General features: G+C 37.1%; 1 protein-coding gene across 2 annotated transcripts in view; it reads left to right on the forward strand.

Moving 5' to 3' along the window:
• The first annotated feature begins 14,072 nt into the window (after window positions 1-14,072).
• CHMP2B (charged multivesicular body protein 2B) overlaps window positions 14,073-25,946 on the forward strand; it is a 32,497-nt gene continuing 20,623 nt past the window's right edge. Inside the window, exon 1 of one of the 2 annotated variants that reach the window (XM_006864649.1) lies at window positions 14,073-14,359. In XM_006864649.1, coding sequence (XP_006864711.1) covers window positions 14,357-14,359 — 3 coding nt within the window. In that variant the 5' untranslated portion in view covers window positions 14,073-14,356. The remainder of the gene's footprint in view (window positions 14,360-25,946) is intronic. The other variant, XM_006864648.1, reaches the window with a different exon arrangement.

The following is a 25,946-nucleotide window of genomic DNA, read 5'->3' on the forward strand; positions in this document are numbered from 1 at the left end:
GTATTTGACAACTTCAATCTTTTCTCCATTGACAAGGAGGTTGTTTATTGGTCCAGTTTGGAGGATTTTTGTGTGTGTTTTTTTGTTTTGTTTTGTTTTTTTTTTATTACATTGAGATGTAATCCCTACAGAGGTCTGTGGTCTTTCATTTTCATTACCTGTGACCATTCCAAAAAGAAGTGATCCAACAGAATACGGAATTATCAAACAATACCATTAATAACACACAGAAGTAAAATTTTGCGGAAGATAATTCAAAAACTATTGCAGAAACATATCAATAAGAAACTTCCAGAAATTCAACCTGGATTCAGAAGAGAATTATGAATGAAAGATCTCATTGCTGATGCCAGAAGGATCATAACTAAAAGCAGACTATCAGAAACATGTTTATCTATGTTTTACTGATTACACAGCCATTTGACTGTGTGGACCATATCAAATGATGGATTACATTGCAAAGAATGATATTTCTAGAATATATAAATGTGCCCATTTGAAAACTGTACATAGACCAAGAAAAAGTCATTCAAACAGAACAGGACATGTCATGGTTTAAATCAGAAAAGGTGTGCATCGGGGTTGTATCTTTCATCCTAATAATTGAATCTTTATGCTGAGATAATAATCTGAAAAGGTGAACTATTTAAGGTAGAACACAGCATCAGATTGGTTAAATGAATCCTTTTTATTGTTATTAAGTGTCACTGAGTTGGTTCCAACTCGTAGCAACTCTGTATAGGGTTTCCAAGGAGCAGCTTGTGGGTTTGAACTGTTGACCTCATGGTTAACAATCCAGTGCTTGTCCTACAGTGTCACACCAGATCTCCAAAAACTCATTAACAACCTGAAATACGCAGATGCCACAACTTTACTTGTGGAAGGTAAAGAGGATTTGAATCACTTACTGATAAAAATAGCCTTCAGTATGGATTACACCTCAACACAAATCAAAGAAAAAAAATCCTCACAATTTAATTAATAAGCAACATCATGATAAATCGAGAAAAGAATGAAGTTGTCAAGGATTTCATTTTACTTGGACTACAATCAATGACTGGTGTGACACTGTAGAATTAGCATTGGACTGCAAACCTCAAGGTCAGCAGTTCAAATCCATCAGTCTCTTCTTGGAAACTCTATACAGGCATGCTATGAATCAGAACTGACTTGATGGCACTTAACAACAACAACAGCAATCAATGTGTATGGAAATAGCTATGAATAAATCAAATGACATATTACATTGGGCAAATCTGCTACAAAAGACTTCATGCCACTCTCAAGATTAATGTGTACCTCACCCAAGCCATGGTATTTTCAATTGCCTCATGTGTATGTAAAAGCTGAACAAAGTATAAGGAAGACCAAAGAAACCATGTCTTTGCATTATGGTGTTGATGATGAATATTAAATAAACTATGGACAGTTAGAAGAATGAACAAATGCGTCTTGGAAGAAATACTCTTTTGATGGGATGGTGAGACTTTGTTTCACTGGACAGGGAGTGTGGTGGTTCTGTAGGATAACCACCAGACTGCAGACCACAAGGTCAGGGGTTACAGCCACCAGCCACTCTATGGGATAAAGATAAAGCTTTCTGCTCCCAAAAAGATTTACAACCTTGGAAACCCTATACAGGGATGCTATGAGTAGGAACTGACTCAAGGGCACTTAACAAGAACAACAGTTCCCCACAGAAAGACAGTCTTATACAGTAGAGAGTCAACAAAAGAGGAAGATCCTAAATGAGACGGATCAACACAGTGGCTTGAACAGCGGCCTGAATCATAGCAACAATTGTGAGAATGACACAGGACCTAGGAGCATTTTGTTTTGTTGTACATAGATAGGATCACTGTGAATCAGACATAACTAGATCTTGTTGTGTTGTTGTTTTTGTTGCTTAGTGCTGTCAATTCACTTCCAACTCATATTGACCGTGTGTAAAGTTTCTGAGGAGAGGCTAGTGGGTTTGGACAGCTAACCTTGCAGTTCAACCAGACCTTGTGGTCTAGTGCATTATCCTGCAGCACAACACCAAGACTCCACACCGTCAATTTGTTTCCAGCTTACAGCTAGCATATACACAACATAATGAAACACAACCTGGTCCTGTGCCATTATCACAATTGCTGTTGTGTTTGAATCCATCATTGCTGCCACTGTGTTAAGCTATCTCATTGAGGGTATTCCTCTTTTTTGATGGCCTTTCGCTTTTCCCAGTATGATGTCCTTTTCCTGGGACTAGTCCCTTAGAACAGTATTTCCAAAGTACAAGAAATAAAGTTTCAGCATTTTCGCTTCTAAGAAACATTCTGGCTGTACTTCTTTCAAGAGAGATTTGTTGGTTCTTCTGACAGTTCATGGTACTTTTAATATTCTTCTCCAAAACCATAGTGCAACATGGGTTCTTCTGTGTTCTTCCTTATTCACTGTCCAACTGTTACATGCATATGAGGCAAATGTTACATGCATATGAGACCCATGGCTTGGGTCTCATATGCACCTTAGTCCTCATACATTTTTGCTCACTAACACTTTATAGAGGTCTTTTGCAGAAGATTTGCCTAGTGCAATATTTCTATTGGTTTCTTTCTTGCTGTTTCCATGAGCACTGTGGACCCAAGCAAAATAAAGTGTCTGACAATTTAAATCTTTTCTCAGTTTATCATGATGTTATTTATTGGTACAATTGTGAGAATTTTTGTTTTCTTTGCTTTGAGGTGCAAACCATACAGAAGGCCATGGACTGTGATCTTCATCACTAAATATTTCAAGTCTTCTTCTCTTCCAGCAAGCAATGTTGTATTATCTGTATATGACAGGTTGTTAACGAGTGTTCCTTCAATCATGATAAAAGTGAATTTCTTGAATTATTTGCTCAGCATACAGATTAAATAAGTACAGTGAAAGGATACAACTGTGGCACGTATTTCTTTATTTTAAACCATTTAGTGTTTCTTTGTTCTGTTCAAACAACTGTCTCTTGGTCTAGGTACAGATTCCTCATGAGTACAATTAAGTGTTCTGGAATTCCTATTCTTCCCAATGTTATCAATAGTTTGTTATGATTCACAGAGCCAAATGTCTTTGCATAGTCAATAAAGCACAAGTAAACCTCTGTCACTTTCTACTTTCAACCAAGGTCCATCTGATGTCAGCAATGGTATCCTGGGTTCCACATATTCTTTGAAACCAGCTTGAATTTCTGACAGCTCCCTGTGGATATATAGCTGTAACCATTTTAAAAATTATCTTAAGCAAAATTTTACATGCATGTGAAATTTATGATACTGTTTGATGGTTTCCAATACTACATTGAGTCACCTTTATTTGGAACGGGCATAAATATGCATCTCTTCTAATCATTTGGCCAGTTATCTTCAAAATTTCTTGGCATAATTGATTTTGGAAGCACTTCAATTTCTAATCCACCAATTCCTGGTATTGTTTTTCACTAAGGCCTTCAGTGCAGCTTGAACTTCTTCCTTCAGTGCCATCAATTTTAAATCATGTGTACCTCTTGAAATGACTGAAAATTGACAAATAGTTTTTGGTATAGTAAGTCTGTGTATTTCTTCTATATTCTGCTTGACTAGATGGCACCTAACAACAAAGTTGCAACAATCATCTGATCTTAGGGAGATTACACTGAAATGTCTGGATGGGCCCATGGTAGTCACAGGGTCCTTAAAAGTAGAAAAGGAAGCATACAAGTAAGAGACAGAGAGGGATGTGAAGATTTTATGTTGCTGACTTTCAGCAATGTAGGAAGCAGTCAGGAGCTAAGAAATGCAGTTTCCTTCAAGAAAGAGGAAATTTAAGAGATATCCCCCTAGAGCTTCCAGAAGCAATGCAGAATCCCCTCTACAGCTTCAAAAGCAATGTAGCCCTGCTGACGCCATTAGATTTCTGGCCTCCAAACAACAGTAGACAGATTTGTTGTTTTATTTCCCTAAATTGTGCTAATGTGTTACCGTGGCATAGAAAACAATTATAGCATTCTTCTGGTGGCATTCTAACCAATGGAAAAAATTCAAAAAGCCGCTGAGATTGGATCACTTTCAACAGTTTTTCTTATAAATTATTATCCTATTTCATCTAATCTGAAAAATGGATTTGAGACTTCACATCTTTAAGTGCAACAGATGTTGTCATAGAAACTTTTTCATCCTTATTATCTGTTCTGATCTGGGAAGTCAACATTCTCTTTTGAACTATAAACTTAGCACTGTAAGTTTTTAAACACACAAATTGTGTGTGTGTAGTTAATTGTCTTTAAAAAAGTATCATTCTTAATTTGACAAAGATCTTAATTCTTGTTTTATAACCCTCAGTGCTGTAGACAAAGAAACACTGCTATCCTAGCAGGATTAGCTATGGACTGTTAGTCGTTTGGTGGCAGAAGGTTGAAAGGCTATTTCCTCCATAAAGATTTACAATCTCAGAAACCCCATACATGGTCTCTGTGAGTTAGAACTGACTCAGTGGTAGTGGGTTTAGTTTGGTGGGTTGTTAAACACATGGATTCCTTGTGGCACAGTCGTTAAGTACTCAGCTGCCAACCATAGGTCAGTGGTTCAAAAGCACCAGCCACTCCTCATGAGATAGATGTGGCAGTCAACTTCTATAAAGATTTACAACTTTAGAAATCCTATGTATGGAGCTATTCTACTCTGTTCTACAGTACCACTATGAGACGGAATGGACTTGAGAACAACGAGCTTGTTTTTTTGGCTTGAATTATACATAAAATGAGCTAAATATGGTTCTTGTTTGTGTTATCATGGCAGTGGTGGTTGTGTGCTACAACATCGTTTCTAACTCATAGAGACCTTGTACAGGGTTCTGAGGCAGTAAATCTTTACTGGAGCAGAAAGTCTCACCTTCCTCCCACAGAGCCACTGGTAGATTCGGACTATTGACCTTACAGTTAGCAACCCAATTTGTAATCCACTACACGACCAGGGTTACATGTATAGAGAAGTCCCACAACTATATCTACATACATATTAATAATACAGTTACAAGAAACTCAATACTCAAGTCTTTGTTTATGAACTTATACTTGACTAGGTAGTACTCAAATTTCATTTCTTATTATACTGTTTTGAAAATGGTGAGTTGTAGCCTAAACTATTATCAATTATATTATAACAATTATCACAAAGTAGACCTAGGAGTGAAGAAAAGCAATATTCAAATTGAACGATGAAAATATGATACACTTTTCTTTCAAGTATGAAAATTACATATACTCAGTGATTTACTTATAATTACTTGTATATCATTTGATAAGTTCTGGTTTACAAATTTTAGATATTCTGATAAATTTTGTATCAAGCATACCAAAAATTATTTTCAAATATGTTCTGCTTTTTCATTTGGTCTCAGACATTTTAAATATTCAATTTTCTAAACAAGTTTATAGGAGACAATTTAAAAATGAGGATATAGCAGGGTTTTTAAAATTATTATTATTTAAAAAGAACCACTGAAGTAGAGTCAATTCCAAACCTATAGTAACCCTAATAGGGTTTCTGTAACTGTTAATCTTCACAGGAGTCGACAGCCTCACCCTTCTTAGAAGAAACAGCTGGCAGTCCAGTGCTTATCTTACAACCACCAGGGCTCCTTATTTCTAAATATAGTACGTTAGTGATAGCTCAACTTTCTTAAAGATTTCAAAGTGTACAGTTTTTGTTCATAAATTCAACTAATTACATAGTTTTTTTAGTGACCCCAAGACATATTGCCATATATTGTGCCTCGTAATACATTTCTTGATGTACGACTATTATCTTTACTAGACAGAATCCATGTCTAGTTTATGTTTAGATACATCAGTGTGCCTAATTAGCATTGGACAGTTCATATAGGAAATGTTCTATAATTATTTTCTGTATTACCAAATAAAACAATGAAGAGAAGTCTACTTAACAGTATTTTGAAATAGGTATCATTATAAAAAAATCACCTTATATGTATAGAAAATGCAGTGCAATTATTTTAGCAAATTATTGATACTTACTAATTTACCAAGACCTTACATCCAGAGCCTCTCTTAATTTCTATTCATTTAAAATAGAAAGTGGGATAGCTATTAAGGTTTTATTTTATTGAAGAGCAAAATCCATTACCCCCATCTTTAAGTTCATTTCTATTTTGTGTGGTAGTAGTGCTGCATTCTAGAGTCCTTACTGAATTGAAGAGCAAATATATACATATGCTGTGTTATGCCAGGGGGCACAAATTCTGTCTTGATTTACTCATGTGCAACTCCTATTAACACTGTGAGAAATTCAGGGCAAAGTTTAGTTTATTTTTCATAAAAAGGATCATGTTGCTATATATTCCAAATAACACATGAACTATTTTAGACTATAAAACCAATGATGTGCAGCCACTCACATTCAGAGTATTCATTTAGCTTTGTCATTGACTATGTGTCTGAATAGTCTTTTATTCTTTATGGTATATGTTTTTTAAAAACAATAGCTGACAAAGAGAGAAATGGGATGAATGTCTTGAACTGTTAAAGTATGGATAAAGAAATTGTGGGAAAAAAACAAACTTTCAGCCTTATATTATGAATCATAGAATAATTCTATGTACATTTGTTGACTTGAAATAAACATAAATTATACATATGTGTGAAATATACATATGAATGAAATATATTTGAGTGTTCACCTTCAGTCGGCTAGAACAAGTGCTGTCTATTTTGTTTGTTTGTTAAGTGCCATCTAGTTGGTTCTGACTCATAGTGACCCTGTATATGGTTTCTGACACTGAAAATCTTTGCAGGAGCAGGAAGCCTAATCTTTCTCCACTGGAGCAGATGGTGGCTCAAACCACCAACCTTGTGTTTAGCAGTACAGTACTTATTCTCTATAGCAAGTACACTCCAAAATGCTGTCTACTTGTTCTGAATTCTGAGTACAAAAAAATGAGAGAAAGGTGGCCAGATGGAATTACTGAGCTATGAAGAAAGAATGGGAATACATCAGTATTTCCTTCACTGGCTCACCCTTCCCTAAAACCAACCCTTGCATTTCTCTAAGTCAGGGGCTGTTGTAGATGTTAAGTGCCATCGAGTCATGTTCGACTCATAGCAACCTTGTATAGGTTTTCCAAGAAAGGCTGGTGAGTTTGAACCTGTTTTGGCCAAGGGCCATTTGGATATTCACAGCATCATTTGCAGGCCATACAAAATTATCAAATTAAAAATTAGCCTGCTGTATTTGGTTAAACGTTTAATTAGCTCACCCCTAATGTGATGGCTGGATCTGCAGTTGCTTTGGCAGGGCCAAAGCAAATGATTTCGTGGAGCTTAGATTGCCTGTGGCTGGATGTTCCCCAACCCTGCTCTAAGCGAATGTCTGAAGTAGAAGCTTTAGGTAGTTATACCCATAATGTTTGTGGCCTTGACCCCTCAGCACATGCAGTCTATCTAAACATAGTCACAAGGTAGCTGACAAACATTGACTATGCATTATGGAAAAACAAAAAGAGTCTGTCCTCACATTTATGAACTGAACACCTCACCAGTTGCCTTTGCATCACTTCTGAACACCCTGTAAACCTGTGCTCCATAGGGTCTTCAGTGAGTGACTGTTTTGGACACAGATTTCCAGGCCTCTCTTCCAAAGTGCCTCTGGATGGACTTGAATAGGCAACTTGTGGTTAGTAACCAAGTTCATTAACCATTTGCAATACAACAGACTCTTCTCAATACTTCATTAGCTTTATAATTTTGATTATTTATTTCTATGGTGATTGTTTACTTCATAAAAAAATGAGAATTTTTTAGAATTGCAAATGACTGAGAAGTATTTTAAATGCTATGTAAGTAGACATGGTATTCATGATTTTGTTTATGATAGTCATATTTCATCTCAAGCATTATTAAATATAAAGCAGACTATGATATAAGGTAGTTCTATAGCTTGCAGTAAGCACAAATTTGAACCTAACTGAAAAAGGAAACAAAAAAAAAAAGGGGAAGCCACATTAAATATTTACCTGAAATAAGACAATTAAGACCATTAGAATAAAAAAACAAAACCTTCAATTTCTGTTTTATCTAATCTTAAAGAAAAAATTTTAAAGCAGAGTCATCATTACTAAGAAAATCTTGAACCAGGATCCCTAAGAATATGTTGTTTATAGATATATGGAGATTTGGGTACACAAAGGCAATATGAATGTGAAAATTGTATCTTGTGTCATTTTGGCATTACAAATGCTGAGACATAGGTGATATAGATATACTATTGCTTTATGAATTGCTGATTAATATTTTTATATTTCAATAAGAAAATAATTGAAGAATAGGACAAAGTGTGTTCTTTACTCCCAAGTTTAGAGTCCAGAACTGGCAAGAAAAGATAACACAAACCATAATGAATGATTTTAATACAGTAAGCAATCCAAAGTTAGAGACATATTCCTATAACTACTTCAAAAATAACAGATTAAAGGTCAGGATTATCATTTGATAACTTATTTTGCTTTTTTATTGTTGTTGAGTAAATAGCATACCTCAAAATAAAAAACTAAGCAAGCCCACTGCTATTGAATCAATTCCAGCTCATAGTGACCCTATAAAGGTTTTCTAAGACTGTACATCTGTAAGGGAGCAGATAGTCTCATCTTTCTTCTGTTGAGTTTGAATTGCCCAATGACTAGCCCACAGTGCCACCTGGGCTTCACATTGCGAGAGCACACACCAATTCATATTTGTACACGTACAATTCAGTCACCTTGAGTATATTCTTCCAGTTGTATGGCCATTTTATCACCTTCCTTCTGTCCACATTAACATAAACGCAGGCCCTCTAAGGTTATAGCGTATTTTTAGTCACAGAGAAAGAAATAGGATAATTGGGGCTGGTAGGCTGAAGATAAGTAACACTGGAATCAGAAAATGAAAGCTTCAATTTCTGTTTTATCTACTCTTAAAGAAAACATTTTAAAGTAGAGTGATTACTACTGAAAAAAAAAAAGAGATAGTAATAATAATATACATATTTGACATCATTTTAGTGCTTATGATATGTCAGGTACTACTCTGTTTTAGGCATATTAACCCATTCAATCCTTGTAACAACCAACCTAAAGGAGCTACCAGATAGCGTAGTGGTTAGGAATCGGGCTGCGAAACGCAAGGTCAGCAGTTCGAAACTATCAGCAGTTCGAAACTATCAGCCGTTCCACGGGAGAAAGAGGCAGCGTTCTGCTCCCGTAAAGATTTACAACCTCAGAAACCCTGTACAGGGTCACTATGGGTCAGAACCGACTCCACGGCACACAGCCAGCCACCAAGGTAATTATCATTTCTATTTTACATTAGAGGAAAGGGCATGGAGTGATTCAGTGTCTTGGCCCAGGTAGACTAGCTAGAGTGTGGCAGAGCTGGTTATAGATCTACGGACCATGTATCCAGAGTTAGCACTCTCGAATGTGAAGCTGAATGCCCTCAAGAGAAAAAGAGTTATTTTTTTATCCCATGATACCAAAACATGAAAAATGACAAATGTTCTGTCACTGACGAAAAAAAAAAAAACAATGTTATAAAGTCTCCAGAAGATAATCTTTTGTCAATTATTGAATTATATCTAATTAATACTTGGAAAATTAAAAGTTGATCATGTGGATTGGATATTGTTGTGTCAAGAACAAATTATGACAAGCAACTTCATTTCTATTATCTTTATGGTTAATACAATTGAGAAATAAAAATATAACTTAAGTAGCTTGCATCTTGATTTCATCAACAGAGCTTGTTTTTTAAAGACAAAATAGTTGAAAACATCTTAAACATAAAATTTTAATAAAATCTTGATGATTTAGTATGAATGAATTCATAGTTACAATGCCTAAAAATTGCATAGATCAATATAAAGACATATGCAAATTAATATGTTTAGATTACAATTATCCATTCCCAAATGTAGGATGGGGAGAATCAAGTATGAATTTGCTTAAAAAAAAAAAGAAGCTAACAGTTTTATTTGACTAAAAATTTGATACCATTCAGCAAATATGTTACGGCACTGTTAAGATAAACAAGGTCACTGGTTCAAACCCACTCCTAAGTCACTCCTTAGAAACCCTTTGCAGGGTTGTCATATATCAGAATGAGCTGCAGGATAATGTACTGGATTGCAAGGCTGGTTTGAATTCTAAGGTCAGTGGTTCAAACCCACCAGCTGCTCCTCGGAAATCCTATATAGGGTCGCTATGTGTTGAATTCACTAGATGGCACTTAACAACCACCACAACAATAGGTAACATGAAACTTAAAAGAAACAAAACAATGCCATTTGTAGGGTTTCTCAGACTTTAAATCTGAAACAGACAGACTCATCTTTCTCTTGAGGATGAGCTAGTGCATTTGAAAAGACAGCCTTGCAGTTACCAGTTCAATACCTAACCCACAATACCAGCAGGGCTTCTTAGGTGATATGTAATAGAGGCAGTAATGGGAGGGCAACCTGAATGGTAGAAGTTTGAATGATTTAATCAATGAATACCAAAGAATAAAACAAAATCTACTGCTGTCAAGTCTATTTCAACTCATAGGGACCCTATAGGACAGAACAGAACTGTCCCATGGTTTCCAAGGCTGTCAGTTTTTAAGGAATCTGACCGACATATTTCTCTCAAGGAGCCACTGGTGAATTTGACCTTTTGGCTAGCAGCTAAGCACTAACCATGTGTCACCAGGAATCTATTATGAAGGAACAATAAAAATTTAATCTGTAGGACAAAGGTGTGCATAAGTGATCCAGACATACATATTGAGACTGTTAATATCTTTTTTGAGATACAGAGCAACATGATCTGATTCACATTTTAATAAGATCACTCTGTGTGCTACTCTGAAACAAGAGTGGAGCATAGTAAGGATGGAATCAGGAAGACCATATGGGTGGTATTATAACAATTCAGAAGACATTAAGGTTATTTAAATTAAGATAATTTGAAATGGTGAGATGCTCTATTTTACTGGTGTTGTCATTTTCTTTAAAGTTTCAAGCCAAAAACCTTTGACAAACATTATTATCTGTAGGATGTGAAACACCAAGGTGTTTGGCCTGAGCTATTTGATTCCTAATAAAATTTCAGATTAGAAAGGAACTTTAGAAATCTTCTAATCAAGCCTTTGATTCTATAAAGGAATCCTCTCTAAAATAATTTCCTCCTGCTTGGACATTTCAATGACAAGAAACTCACTACCTAATACGTTACTCATTTAATTTTAGAATAGCTCTGGTTTTAAGAACTTTTTTTCTCTGTCTACAGTGGACAAAACCAAATTCAATTTGATCATGTGGATTTTAACTTACAGCTTTAAGGGAGCAGAAAGCATCATCTTGTAGTAGGTTTGAACTGAGTACTTTATGGTTAGTAGTCCAGTGCTTATCTTATAGCACCACCAGTGTGTGAAGAATGGACAAGTGACTGGGAAAAGATGGAGAAAAAGTAAGAATAAAAGGGATAAACTGTCCTAATTTTCTTTATTGTGTTATGTCCAAAACATAGTGTAGTACATTATTGTAGTACATTGTTGTTGTTAATGCTGTTAAGTCGGTTCCAACTCATAGCGACCCTGTATAGGGTTTCCAAGGAGCAGATGGTGAATTTAGGTTCAAACTAGCCTTGTGGTCAAGCGCTTATCCTGCAGCACCACACTAGTGACAATGGTAATTATAAACAATGAAGAATACCATGACATTTTAGTTTACAGCTTCTTGGTTTTCCCAAATATTGGCTATGTTTAAGAGTAGATGTCCTTCAAATAAGAAGTGATATTCAAAGTATGTGCTCTACAGTGTGACCACCAACTAATCAGAATTGAAGGCAAAAAGCTGTATGTACACCAGATGAATACATATAAGTGTGCTTCAAACTACGCAAGAATCAAGCCATTACACTGCTTGATTTAAATAGTACTTATTTCTATTTTGTCTTTATTGTAATGAACAAGCCCTGTCTTTAGCTCCTGCTGTGCACTTTTGGAGGGTCTTCCATATGGTTGCTGCTAAGTATTTTGGCATTTTACCAACTGTTACAATTGGGTCAGTGGGGGGGATTGTGTAGGAGTAATAAAACAAGGGTGACTGCAGCAGGGAGGAGTAGATTACTATACACATAACAGCTTATTGCCTCTCATGCATTAGAGCACAGCTCTATACCATTCATTATAACAGTCAGCCAGGGCAAACTGCCTTTTTGCCACAGAGCTGACTCCAGGAAAAGGCAGAACTTGGGTACAGAGACCATCTCATTTACAGTATTCATAATATTTTCTTATTATACCTTCCCACAATATCTAGGAAAACTTGAGGAGTAAGACAATCATACCTTGCACATTACTGTGTCATTCTGAGAACGTATTTTCATAAGCAGACATTTAGCTAAATTTTAGCAGCAATATTGGTACCTTTGTGCTCTGTTATCCAGGCTTATTGTTAAGTGATGTTGAGAGGTTCTGACTCATAGCAGCCCTGTATAGGGTTTCTGATGAGTGGCTGGTGGGTTTGAACTGCTGACCTTGCAATTTAAACCACCTTACAGTCCAGTGCTTGTCCTACAGCGCCTCACCAGGACTCCATAGGCTTATTATAAGGCAAAATAATTGTTTTTGAATGTAGTGAGATCACCTCAAATATGCAGTCCTGGTGTGGCGCTGTGGGTAAATGCACTAGACTGCAAGGTCTGTTTGGACTGCTAGGCTGGTTTGAACCGCAAGGTCGCCAGTTCAAACTTACCAGCCATACTTTGGAAACCCTATACAGGGTCTTGATGAATCGGAACTGACTTGACAGTATTGAACAAGAATAACACCTCAAATATATATAAATGCTTGAGACATGATTTACAAATCCTGAAGTGACTGATAATATTGACATCATTATTGCTGAACTATGTCAGCAATCACATCTATGAAATAAATATCATTAGTTTTAGCCTGTGGTGGGTTGTTTTTTAAGTATGAATAAATAAGTGGGGGAGAGAAGTTCAAAGTAAACTTAAGATTCTAAATACTGAAATAATGTATTAAACACATGAACATGTGTATACACACAAAGTTTTTACATAACTGCTTTTCCTTTAATATGATATGGAATTCTTCTCACATTAAACAAGAGCATACAGGTAGGTGTGTAGCATTCTAATAGGTTCACAGCACACAAATGAATTTTTCTTAGTAATTACAATAAATCAGTATTTTAAAGAGAAACATCTTTTCCCCTTCGTGTTTCCAGGAAGTATACTAATAAAAAGTAATTGCATTAAGAAAATTGCTTCTTATTCCCCTAACAGGATACCAGATCCGAGCATTTAAGTGGCTCCTTAGCGCCCCTGTGGCCCCAGGGATGCAAGAGTAGGAGCCAGGGCTGAAAAAAGATGAACTCCTGGAATGGACTCAGATTTAACATCAGCCCCTTTACTTATTCATGTAAAAATATAACATTAGTGGTATGGCGCCTTAGGATAAGCACTGACCCACAAGGTCGGTTTGAACTGCAAAGTTGGCAGTTCAAATTCACCAGTCGCTCCTCAGAAACTCTTATGCTGGGTCACTATGAATAGGAACTGATTGGATGACACAACAACAACAACAACAAAATATCGACCACCAGAAAAGTCTGAAATCAACTCTGAGTGGCTTCAAGCGGTTCCAGGACGATCCACATTTTCCTCGGATTTTGTTGTTAAGTGCCCTGGATTCAATGCAACCCTGTAGCTTCCGAGGAATGCCTGGTGGATTTGAACCATCGACCTTGCTGTTGGCAGTCCAGTGTTGATCCTACAGCGCCACACCAGGAGTCCAGTCTTCTCTGAGTTAACAGGAAATCGATAAGCTAGGTTCATCTCAGTCGTCAGTGAGAACAGAAGCCGCGAACACGCACCTAACCGTGACTCGCATTCTCCTGTACTCTTGTAACAGTGTCCCATACTCGCTCTGCCGCGATGCAGAAAACCCAGGAAGCAGCGATGGTAAGGGCAGTGGCGGCGGCTTCACGTTCGATGTGCGCAGGCGCTAGCTCACAGCGCGCAGGCGCTGCCGAGAAGTGACTTCTCCAAAAAGTGTCTTAGTTCCCGGTCACCTGAGCTCCCGGCAACGCGGCTGCGGTAGTTTCGCGGATACCAGCTCTTCTGAGATCTTTTCTGGTCGCCTCAGTCTCTCTGCCTGCTCTTCGGCTCCGCCACCTCGAAACCTTCAAGGGCCTATCATTTACTTCCTGCCCTTTCCTAGCTGCGGACCGGACCGGGCCGAATCGGGCCACTCGGGCGCGGTCCCTGACCATGGCGTCCCTCTTCAAGAAGAAAACAGTGGATGGTGAGTCTCACGATGGGCCAGAGGAACCCAGCTTTGCGTTTCCCTGATGTCTTTGGGGTTTCTGGCATTACGATCTTGCTGCTATCCCTGGGGGCGGGGCTGGAACCTGTGGCCCCACAGGTGAACGCCCTCTCTGCGTCACTCTGCTTTCCCACCTCTTCTGGCCCTCCCAACTCAGCTTCACCTGGGCTGTCTGACACCTTTCCAACCTCATCCTACGTTTTCTTTACTGGACTCCTGAGCATTTCTGGGAAGTAGGGTGTTGCTGGACTTTGAATATTCATTAGGCATGATTATTTGATGAATTTCTTGTTGGTTTCTTCTGCTTGGTTTGTTGCTCCATCAGTTTGGAGCTCTACTGCTTCTAAGCCGGAAACGTGCATGTCAGGTAGTAATGGAGGGAAATAAAAGCTCCAGGTACAAAATGAACTTGAGTCTGGACTAATTTTTGCTCTGAGAACACCCCATCAATAAAAATGTGAAGCAAATGTTTTCTTGACTGGCCCCAGTAGTAAAAGAAAATAAACCTAAGGGTATAGTTTTATAATGGATTTTCTCTCTTATGAATATCTTTTGCTAATTAAAGTAAGAGATGTGGCATGTATTATTTGAATGAAAGTTTAAATTTTAAGGATATTTGCTTTATTTTTCACATTTAGTTCACTGTCTGAAAAGATAAATGAATGGGATTGCCCAAGTTTTATATACATTCTACAATGTACTGCCTAGCACTGATTGCTTAGTCATGATATTTTTATTGACTACTGTCAAGACAAAATTCATTCAAATCATTAAAAATTGTGTTTCCATTATTGGTTGAGTATATAAGTTGTTGCTGTTCAACCAAAGAATTGCTTCTTTGTAAGGGTCTAGCTCTGCCACAGAAGGAGCAATGATAGCTAGACAGTGATTGGTACAAACAGGGTGCACATTCCAGACCTGGGAATAACTCCTTCATTCCTTTGTACTGACTATTCCAATACCAGCAAAATTGTTTTGAGTGAGAAAACAAAGACATCATCCTTACTCTTTCATGAAACACACCATGTCATGTTATAACTCTTGTCACAGCATAATTCATTGTTGTTTATCCTTAATGGATGAAAGAAATGGTTTATTGACTTTTGATTAAATGAGAAATACCATTTATAGTAACTGGAATAACTACTAACTTTGTATATGATATAATACAATTATATGATAGGAGTTTTTTATGTGTTTGTGTTTCCTGACAGTGCTGTATATAGTCTTTAATATGCCACTTTATTTTTTCACTCTTTTAGGATGAATATTATGATCTTCAGTGATTATATATAATATTCCAGAAATAAGTATGTTTTCCTGATGTTTGCTTTATATAGAATTTACTAAATAGGAGGAAAAAATCTTGCAACCTTTTGCTGTGGTGTTGCGACTTGCATTTTTAAAACTTTTTTTCATATTAAAAAATCAAAATATCTTAAGTAGTTTTAATTGCTTGATTTAAGTGTCAAATATTTACAAAGACATTTTAGTTCTTTATTGTTTTCATAGCTTTACTCCATGGTTCCTTTGGTAATCTAGTGATTATTGTACTTCAAGTGTATAGGGGAGAAAAAGAAAAAAAAAGGCATTGAGGATTTAAAGTCAGGATATTTAACTGTATACTCATTTGTACTTTTTATTTATTCAGAGAAATTATGCATTTTTCCAAATAGACTTATTTGGAAAAAGTATTAAATGTTTTTAGTAAGTCTCTTCTACTAAATTAAAGCTCTCTGTTTGAAATTTCTGAGTGTAAATTTGATTACCACTAGAAATACCAGGCTACATATTTGCTTATTGATAGGATATCTTAGTTATGAATCTGTATTTTCATTATTTTGACATAGAGCTTTATAGATGTTTCTACTAGATTTTTTATTAAAAGGAAGGTTTGTTGTGTTGAAACAGTGACAGCATTCTGCTTTGCAATAATGAGGCTATATATTATGAAATTTAATGCATTTTATGCATTTTCTCCAGATCCTTGGACTTGCTGATTATTGATCATAAGATATTTTAGTGCATGCTATATTTTTATCTGTTTCAGTGGTAATGGAATTCTGATATATAAGGGGAATAGGCAACTGCTTATAGATCTGGGGAATAATTGAATCTTTTTGTCTCTGGATTGGCTAGAAGAGTTATATACTCTATCATTAAAAACTACTGCACATGTAAATTAAAAAGGGAGACAACATTACAGCACTTATTACTATTCCAAGTTATGTTTAATTCATTTTTGACACAAAGATGAGTAAGTCTCTGCAGTATATACTTTGTTACAGAAATTAATAAGAGGTGTACCCTAATGCCTTAGAAGAGAAGTATTCTTTTGAATTTGAAATTATATTAAGTACTTGCTTTTTCTTTACTGACTTTGACTTGATTTATATACACATACCTAGTGAAGTACCTGGGTGGTACAAACGTTAAGCACTTGGTTATTAGATCTAAGATTGATGCCTTGAACCTACCCAGAGGTACCTCAGAAAACAGGCTTGGAGATCTGATTCCAAATGGTCACAGCCTGTGGAGGATTTTATGGAGCAGATGTATTCTAAACACTTGAGTTTACCCTGAGGTAGAATCCACTCTAGAACAACTACCAACAACAATATATACACACAGTGTTGTATGTGTAAACCAAATGTGTTGCTGCCGAGTCGATTCTGACTCATGATGACCCCATGTGTTATAGAATAGAACGACTCCATAGGATTCTTGTTGTTATTATTTTTGGAAGCATATTTCCAAGTTTTTTGTACAGCGGGCTCAGTCCCTCAGCCTTGAGGTTAGCAGTCTGTCTCACCCATTTACACTACCCAGGGACCTTCAGCATATACCTAAGTCCAAAAGTATTCCTACAAAATAGTAGTCTTTCGCTTTCTTCATGTATGAATTTCTTGATGTCATCCCACAACTCCTCTGGTCTTTGGTAATTAATGTCTAATGTGTCAAATCGATTCTTTAGATGATCTCTAAATTTTGGTGGGATATACTCAAGATTGTTTTTTAGCTCTTGTGGATTTATTTTAGTTTTCTTCAGCTTCGGCCTGAACTTGCATATGAGTAACTTATGGTTTGTTTCACAATTGGCCCTTAGCTTTGTTTTGTTTGATGATATTGAGCTTTTCCATCAACAATTGAAGGTCCTGAAAGCTTTGCTCCACCCACATCATTAAGGTCAACTCTACTTTGAGGAGGCAACTCTTCCTCAGTCATAGTTTGAGTGCCGTTTAACAAAGGGGCTCATCTTCTGGCACTATATAAGACAGTGTTCCACTGCTATTCATTAGGTTATCAGGGGCTAATCTTTCTGGTGTGACTTGCCTCTCCTTCTTCCTAGTCTGTGTTAGTCTGGAAGCTCCACTGAAACCTGTTCAACATGGGTAACCCTGCTGGTATTTAAAATACTGGTGGCATAGATTCCAGCATCACAGCAATACAGAAGCTACCACAGTATGAAAAACTGACAGATGAGTGGGAATCCATAGGTCCGTACATCTGTGAAATTTCTTTTGCAGGCAAGCTTTCCTTTCATTCCTTTATCCACTTAAGATGACAAAATGCTAGGAACAATGAGCTAACTAACAGAAGCAGGGATTTGCTTGTTTAAGAACCTGAAGGACAGAGTACTTCTAACTTGTGTGAAGAACCACTTATCCAAAAAAACATATTCTTGCGTGTTTCAGAAGTCTGTGAACTAAAGTGCTCAGGAACTTCTGTTGGCTTCATTGAAAATTCCTTAGGCATGGTTGGTTGAATCAATGGATATGGATGATTGATTGCTTCATGCCACCCTCCCTTCATGAAGTTATTCAACAGGTGTGGTCTTTGGGGTCTCATTCATTTGCACACATTTAAGTGTTGCCAGGCTGTTTTAGAATGCAGATACTTTTCTCTAGAAATGTTAAGAGCTATCTTTCAGGAATTAAATACAGGTGAGTTCTAGTTCTCTGTATTACAATTAAATTTAGCATCACTGATGGGCAAAGAAAAAATATATTGATAAAAATGATTTTTTCTTACAATATATTTAAAAGTTGCAGATATGGTTTGTTAGATTAAAAATGTCATGCCCTTATCCAAAAAAGAAAAGAAAGAAACCTACTGTCATTGATTTGATTCCGACTATGGAACCAGAGAGCTTCATCTTTCTGCCTCAGAGCTGCTGGTGGTTTGGAATTGCTGACCTTTGGGTAGCAGTCCAATGCTTATCCTACTGGATCACCACTGTCTTTAATAACTTTAAAGTTAAAAATCTACTGCCATCAAGTTGACTCCTATACACAGCAACCCTATGTAGGGTTTCTGAGGCTGTATGCCCTTACTGGAGTCCTGGTGTGGTACTATGGGTTAATAAGAGGGACTGCAAAGTCACTTTGAACAGTAAGGTTGATGGTTCAAGCTCACCAGTCTCTCCTCAGAAACCCTATACAGGGTCACTGTGGGTCAGAATTGGCTCTATGGCACTTCACAATAGCAACATATCCTTATGGGAGCTGCCAAGTCACCTCTTTCTCTCAAGGAAAAGCTGGCTGATTTGAACTGCTGACTGTGGTTAGCAGCCCAGTGTGTTATCCAGTATGACCCTAGGGCTTTCCTTATAGTAAAACACAAACAGTAATATATCATGGAGTTGTTATTGTTTAGTACCTTCAAGTCAACTCTGACTCATAGCGGCCCTGTATAGGATCTCTAAGGAGCAGCTGGACAGTTTGAATTGCTGGCCTTGCAGTTCAGACTGACCTCTGGGTCCAGTGCATTATCCCACAGCACAGCACTAGAACTCCATATCATGGAGGAGATGCCATTTAACTGACCAGTTTGATCCCGCTATGGGGTCTTGAGACAGTATCCTGAATTGCCCTGTTTGCTTGACACAAAACCTGCCCATCCACTACCACAGAAATACCATAGGGTATCTAAGCAGTTTCACACACAAATTAATGAATATTCATATTTACAGATTGTAATTACTTTTTGCTCCAATCCTCAAATGTGCAAATTGTATGTGAATAGTCAGGGCACAGGAGGATACCATAATTCAAGTTGTGGCTTGACCTCAAACCCCATTAGAAACATTAGTGAACTAGGCTAGACCACAAGAGAGAGCTTTCTTTTTGTTTTGCTTATTCTTTTTTCTCTTGACTTTTTTTTTAAATAAGTACCTTAATGACTACAAATTTAAAAAGGCAGAAAGACCTTTTCTATCTACACATTTTAGCGCAAGCAGGTATATTTTGGCTAGTATGAAAGACTGAGACCAGAATCCTAATGCCCAGAGGGGAGCTAGCTTGGGTAGCCTTCTCTAAACCTTGTGTTGGGTGTGGTGAGATGTTGGTGAGTGAGAAACAGTCTCCTGAACCTTTTTGGCTAACTGAATGATAACAAAGAGAGCATAGTTACAGCCATGTACTTCTAACATAATGGTTTGGAAGCTTTGCTTACTGCTGCTATCTGTTTGTTCTGTGGAAGAAAGATGAGGTGTTCTGCTCCTGTAAAGATTTACAGCCTCGGAAATCCTGTACAGGGTCGCTATGAGTTGGAACTGACCCTATGGCACATCACTACCACCACCATCTATTATGAAGTGGTAGGTTATGAACAATTCAGGGCACATTATTTTCCTTGAAAAGGAAGCAGGGCTTAGACAGGAGCCAAGGGTTTCAGCTCTCCTAGGTATCAGTAATATTTTTTTTACTGTGTGTATCATTGTTTTGACTCAGTTAAAAAACAGGAAAGCAGAAAATTATAATGAAGATGTCTGACTTTGATGTTACATATTTTCACTGAAAGACGAGACCTGTTATAGTTCAGATTTTAATATTAAATTATGAACCATTTTTCATGATAACCAATAGATTTTATTAAATATGCTAAAGAATGTGTTAAATATGTCTATAAAACAAATCATTTTGCATTTCAATATATGTGTTTGTACTATCTTAGACCAATGTGAATTATAATAAATTAGGATCGCATTTAGCTTAAAGTGAGGTGAGACAAAAAAAAAAAAAATATGTATTTCATGCTTTTAAGGAGCTTGCAATCTTGAGAAGGAATATGTTCCAATAAAAAAATACCTATAATGGAAAAAAAGCTTCACCTTAGAAAGAATAAAAGTTTCTCAGAACCTTTCTCATGATAATTCCTTTTGAATTACCTAGAAGTCAAATTATTAAATGTAAGTTTAGTATAAAAGTAAATTTTTTATAGGATATTCCCATCATTTGATATGAAAAGGTGTTTTACTAGCTCTTTCTACTTGCATAATATACTTTAAAGTATTATGATTATGTTTTCATATATAACATTAGAAGCTTTCAGTTTATAGCTTAGAACTGTTTAAATATTAATAGGACTATTAACAACTGTGAGGCTGTGGAATATACAGTAATTAATTTCCAATTCTTTCTCAAGAATATAGTAATGTTTGTAGCACACAGTTAATAAAATTGAGCGAAGCACAAAATAAAATGATGTTTTATTTAAATGCTTTATTATTTGTTTCCCAACATAGATGAATTTATCTAATAATGAAAAGGTATATAAGGAGCTCTGGTGGCATAGTGATTACAAATCGGGCTGCGAACCTTAAGGTCAGTAGTTTGAAACTACCAGCTATTCCATGGGAGAAAGATAAGGCTTTCTGCTCCCGTAAAGATTTACAGCCTTGGAAACCCTGTACAGGGTCGCTATGAGTCAGAACTGACTCCACGGCATATAACCACCATTACATATTGATGAAATTCTAGATTTTTTAAGCAATTGTTTTGCACCTTGTGCCAGTTCTTTGGTCATAATTTCACTTAGCAGTATGGTAGTTTTGTAGGTAGCACATCTGTAGACTTCATTTTCCTGGGATTCACAATCAATGCTCATGGACACAATAGTCAAGAAATCAAATGACTATGTGTTACAGTAAGCACATCTGATGCAAAAGACTTATTTATGGTGTTAAAGATTTAAGCAAAGATGTCATTTTGAGGACTAAGGTGAGCTGACCCAACCCATGTGTTTTTAGTCACCTCCTATGCAGAAAGGAATATCCTAGAAGAGTCAATGCATTTGAATTGTGGAGTTTGTGAAGAATTTTGAAAGTACCATGGAATGCCAGAAGAACAAACAAATCTATCTTAGAAGTGCAGCCAGAATACTACTTAGAAGCGAAGATGGTGAAACATAGTCTCTCATACTTTAGACATGTTATCAGGATGCATGAGTTCCTGGAGGAGAACATAATGATGGAAAAGTGGAGAATCATTAAAAAAAAAAAAAAAAAAAAAAAAGTCCCCCAATGAGATAGATTGACTCAATGGTAGCAGCAATAGGTTCAAACATAGTAACAATTGTGAGGATGGCACAGGACTGGGCAATATTTTCTTGCCCTGTACTTAGGGTCCCTCTGAGTTGGAACCATTTTGAAGGCCCCCAACAAGAAAATAAAAATAGGTAGCACAGTGCAGCTATAGCACCACTATCTCAGTATTGCCGCTTAGTCTTACAAAGTTGTGCTTAGAAGTCTACAGGACACAGGATTTTACTCCAGAAGTTCATTTGTAATTTCATGGCTTTGAATTTTGAACATATTTCTATTGAAAGTAAGGGAGGTAGTAAATATTTTTATAACTGTCAATTGGTTTTAGCAAGATATCGAACTAGGTCCAAAAGAAGAAAAATGGGGGTGTTCCAGTCTTGAGGAAGAAAGGCTGATGATTGAAAAACAAAATAATAGTTTTATTTTTCAACTTCAACAGATCCCAAATACATTTGACTATACATTTAATTCCTCTCTTTTAAGTAAATAGTGTTTCCCACTCGGTCCTAGCCATGTTAAGGGAAAAACGGAGGGCTTGGAGGGTGAAGGGGGGGAGGGACCTCCTTTCTCCATCTCCCTTATTGACATATACTGTTTTGTATATTTAAGGAAAGTCGATAAAACACAAGTAATTTTCTGTATTCACTTCTTTCATCCAATATCCATCTGACACCAGCAATGATTTTCCTAGTTCTGTGTCCTCTTCTGAATCCAGGTTAAATTTCTGGCAGTTCCCTATTGATGTACTGTTGCAATCATTTTGAATGATCTTACACAAACATTTGCTTGCATGTGGTATTAATTATACTGTTCAGTGATTTCTGCTTTCCATTTGATCACATCTTTTCAGAATGGACACAAATGTGGATCTTTGCGAATCGCTTAGCCAGGTAGCTGTCATCCAAATTTCATTGCATGGACGACTGAGCACTTTCAGTGCTACGTCAGTTTGCTGAAAGATTTCAGTTTGTATTCCATCAATTCCTAAGAGCCTTATTTCTTGCCAAGGCCGTCAGTGCAACCTGGCCTTATTTTTTTAGTACCATCGGCTCTTGATGTATCCTACCTCTTGAAATGATTGACACAGTGGCAGCAACAATGAACTTAAATGTAACAATTGTGAGGATGATGCAGGACTTACCTGGGGTAGGTCGCTAAGAGTTGGAACAGACTCAAGGTACCTAACAGCAACAATAATATTTAAGAAATATATAGAATCCATTCCCATTAAATCCTAAGCATTATGTGTTTTACCTATACTTAATTGAGAAACAGAGTAAGTAAATAAGAGAAAATATATGGCTTTTATGTATGGGAGCCCTGGTGTGGTGTTGTGGGCTAATTGCTGGACTGCAAGATCGGTTGAACCGCAAGGTTGGAGGTTCAAGCTCATCAGCCGCTCCTTGGAAACCCTATATAGGGTTGATGTGAGGAAACTGGATATAAGGCACTTAACAACAAAATGTAGGGTTTCTGGGGCTTTAAATCTTCTTGGGAGTAGGAAGCCTCATCTTTCTCCCACTTGTAGTTGAATAGATATCTTTCATAATGACTTTTTAATGTTTTTATTCTCATTTAAATATTGTATTTTTTATTGATGGAGATATGTATCTGTAGGAATTGTTGTCTGCTAACTTTATTTCTTATTTGCCTGAAAAGCTTCACAATGTAATTTATTTGATAAAATATAAGACTTTCATATCACCACAATTAGAAATTTCTCTTGGGGAAGTTATTGACTAAGCCAGGATCCACTCCTCTGAAAAAAAACTGAATAAAAGTACCTGCCTTATGATGTGGGATTGTTGTTAGAAATTCATAGTGCCTGTTACTCATTAATGTGAGTTAAATTTTTATTCTGAATAAGTAATACACTATACAAAAGGATAATGAGTGCTGACTTTGTTGTTTTTGGTCTACTCATTAAAGGACTGGTGAAATTCACTGGCTCAGGAAATGGAACATTTGTATCTAAATCTGGCAGTACCATTCACTACTTGTGTAGCCTTCAACAAGTTATATAGCTTTAACAGTCAGTTCTCTTACGTATAAAATAATAGAAAAACCCTTTCTCAAAGTTAGTATTGGTAGTTATGTGTTGTGGAGTTGGTTCCAACTCATAGCAACCCTGTATAGGGTTTCCAAGGAGTGGCTGATGAGCTTGAACCAAGACTGTAAATCTTTACAGGAGCAGAAAGTCTCATCTTTCTCCACGGAACAGCTGGTAGTTTCGAACTGCTGACTGAGGTTAGCAGCCCGAATCGTAACCACTTTATGAATGTTAATTCTTTGTTGTTGTTGTTAAGTACCATCGAGTCAATTCCTATCCATAGCGACCCAGTATAGGGTTCCCAAGGAGTGGCTGGTGAGCTTGAACTGCCTACCTTGCAATTCAAATGGGCTTGCAGTCTGGCACATTAACCCACAGCGCCACACCAGGACTCCGTTAATTCTATGGTACTTGTTAAAATTCCTCACAAGAGCTCAGTGTTAACAAGATCTATGATTAATCTCAAGGAGTTTTTTTAAGAAATCAATGTAAGTAGCAATTGACCCCAATTATGAAGTTCCCTAGGTGGTGCAAACTGTTCTCCACTGCTAACTTAAAATTGATGGCTGGAACTTGCCCAAGTATACCACAAAAGAAAACTTAACTGGCAGTCTGTTTCCGTTAAGAGTACAGTCATGGACTAAATGCAACTGTCACAACTGTAAAGGTAGAAGTTTTGTAACATAAAGGGGAGGAGTAGTAAATCTTACATTTCAGGAACAGAGGACCCTGGGACTATCAAGGGAGAAGAGCATGAGGCAATGTGGGATCCTAACCAGAGAAGCAGTGACACCAGAGATGGAGGCAGAGATGAGGACATGGAGAAATAGAGCAGTAGAGGACTCTAGACTCATGGGAAGAGAAAGGCTGTGTGCTGGTGGTCAGGAGGCAGGTTTGAAGAATGTGTCCTTTGGTTGTTTAAATGATTATATACTCCTGAGTATTTTTGTGTACAACAACAATAACAACAAAAAAACAAAACCAGAGGGTATAAAAGCAAATAACTGTTGAATGATGATGAATTGAGGGGATTGTAATCATTGCAGTGAAACAAAATACGATAGGATAAGTCCAAAACTGATGTTCTCAATGTAAACTATCACTCAGTTCACAAAAGCTGTAAAAAAAAAAAAAAAAGGAGTACAGTCATGGAAACCCTATGGAACATATATACTCTGTAGCACAGGGGATCACCACGAGTCATAACCAATTTGACAGTAACAAAATAGCAAAAAAAAAACCCACAAATTCAAGTCCTAACTCACCCAAATTATACTCCATTGTTATTATTGTTGTTGTTAAGTGCCTTCAAGTCTATTCCTACCCATAGCGACCCTGTATAGGGTTTCTGAGGAGCAGCTGGTGAGCTCGAACCACCGACTTCGCAGTTCAAATGGCTTTGCTGTCTGGTGCATTAGCCCACAGCACCACACCAGAACTCCAAATGTACCCCATTGTTGTTGTTATGAAGTGCTGTTGAGTCGATTCCGACCCATAGCGAATGTGTACAGGGTTTCCGAGGAGCCGCTGGTGAGCTTGAACTGCCGACCTTGCAGTTCAAACGGCTTTGCAGTCAGGCACATTAACCCACAGCGCTACACCAGGACTCCATACACTCCATTGTTGTTGTTGTGTGCCATGGAATTGGTTCTGACTCATAGCGACCCTGTACAGGGTTTCTGAGGCTATAAATCTTCACGGGAGCAGAAAGCCTCCTCTTTTCTCCCGCAGAACAGCTGGTAGTGTCGAACTGCTGACCTTGAGGTTAACAGCCCGATTCATAACCAGAGCTCCTTATACACTCCATTAGGCCCCCGGAAATAGCTCACTTTTTTCAAAATGTGAGGCTGATAGATAAGAGATTTGGATTTCGAGGACACTTACATCTTCTGAGGGCCTTGTGTATGTTATTTCTCATAAAAATCCCTACTGTTTGAATAAGAATCCTCATGTTTATAGGGTTAACTAACTTTTCAAGATGTATGATGATCAGTGACAGAGGGGGGGTCCAAAACCATATCTGCCTACTGACAAAGATGTGCTGCTTCACTCTGCTGTAATGACTTATCTGTAGAAAACAGATTTAATAAACACATGTCTTCCTAGAATTTTACATAGTAATGGAATAAAAGATAAAAAGGATGTCTTTGTGTGTGCGTGTGTATGGCATAAATATGTGCATATGCATTTTT

The sequence above is a fragment of the Chrysochloris asiatica genome, unplaced genomic scaffold, assembly GCF_000296735.1.
Source record: "Chrysochloris asiatica unplaced genomic scaffold, ChrAsi1.0 scaffold00068, whole genome shotgun sequence".
Classification (NCBI taxonomy): Eukaryota; Metazoa; Chordata; class Mammalia; order Afrosoricida; family Chrysochloridae; genus Chrysochloris; species Chrysochloris asiatica.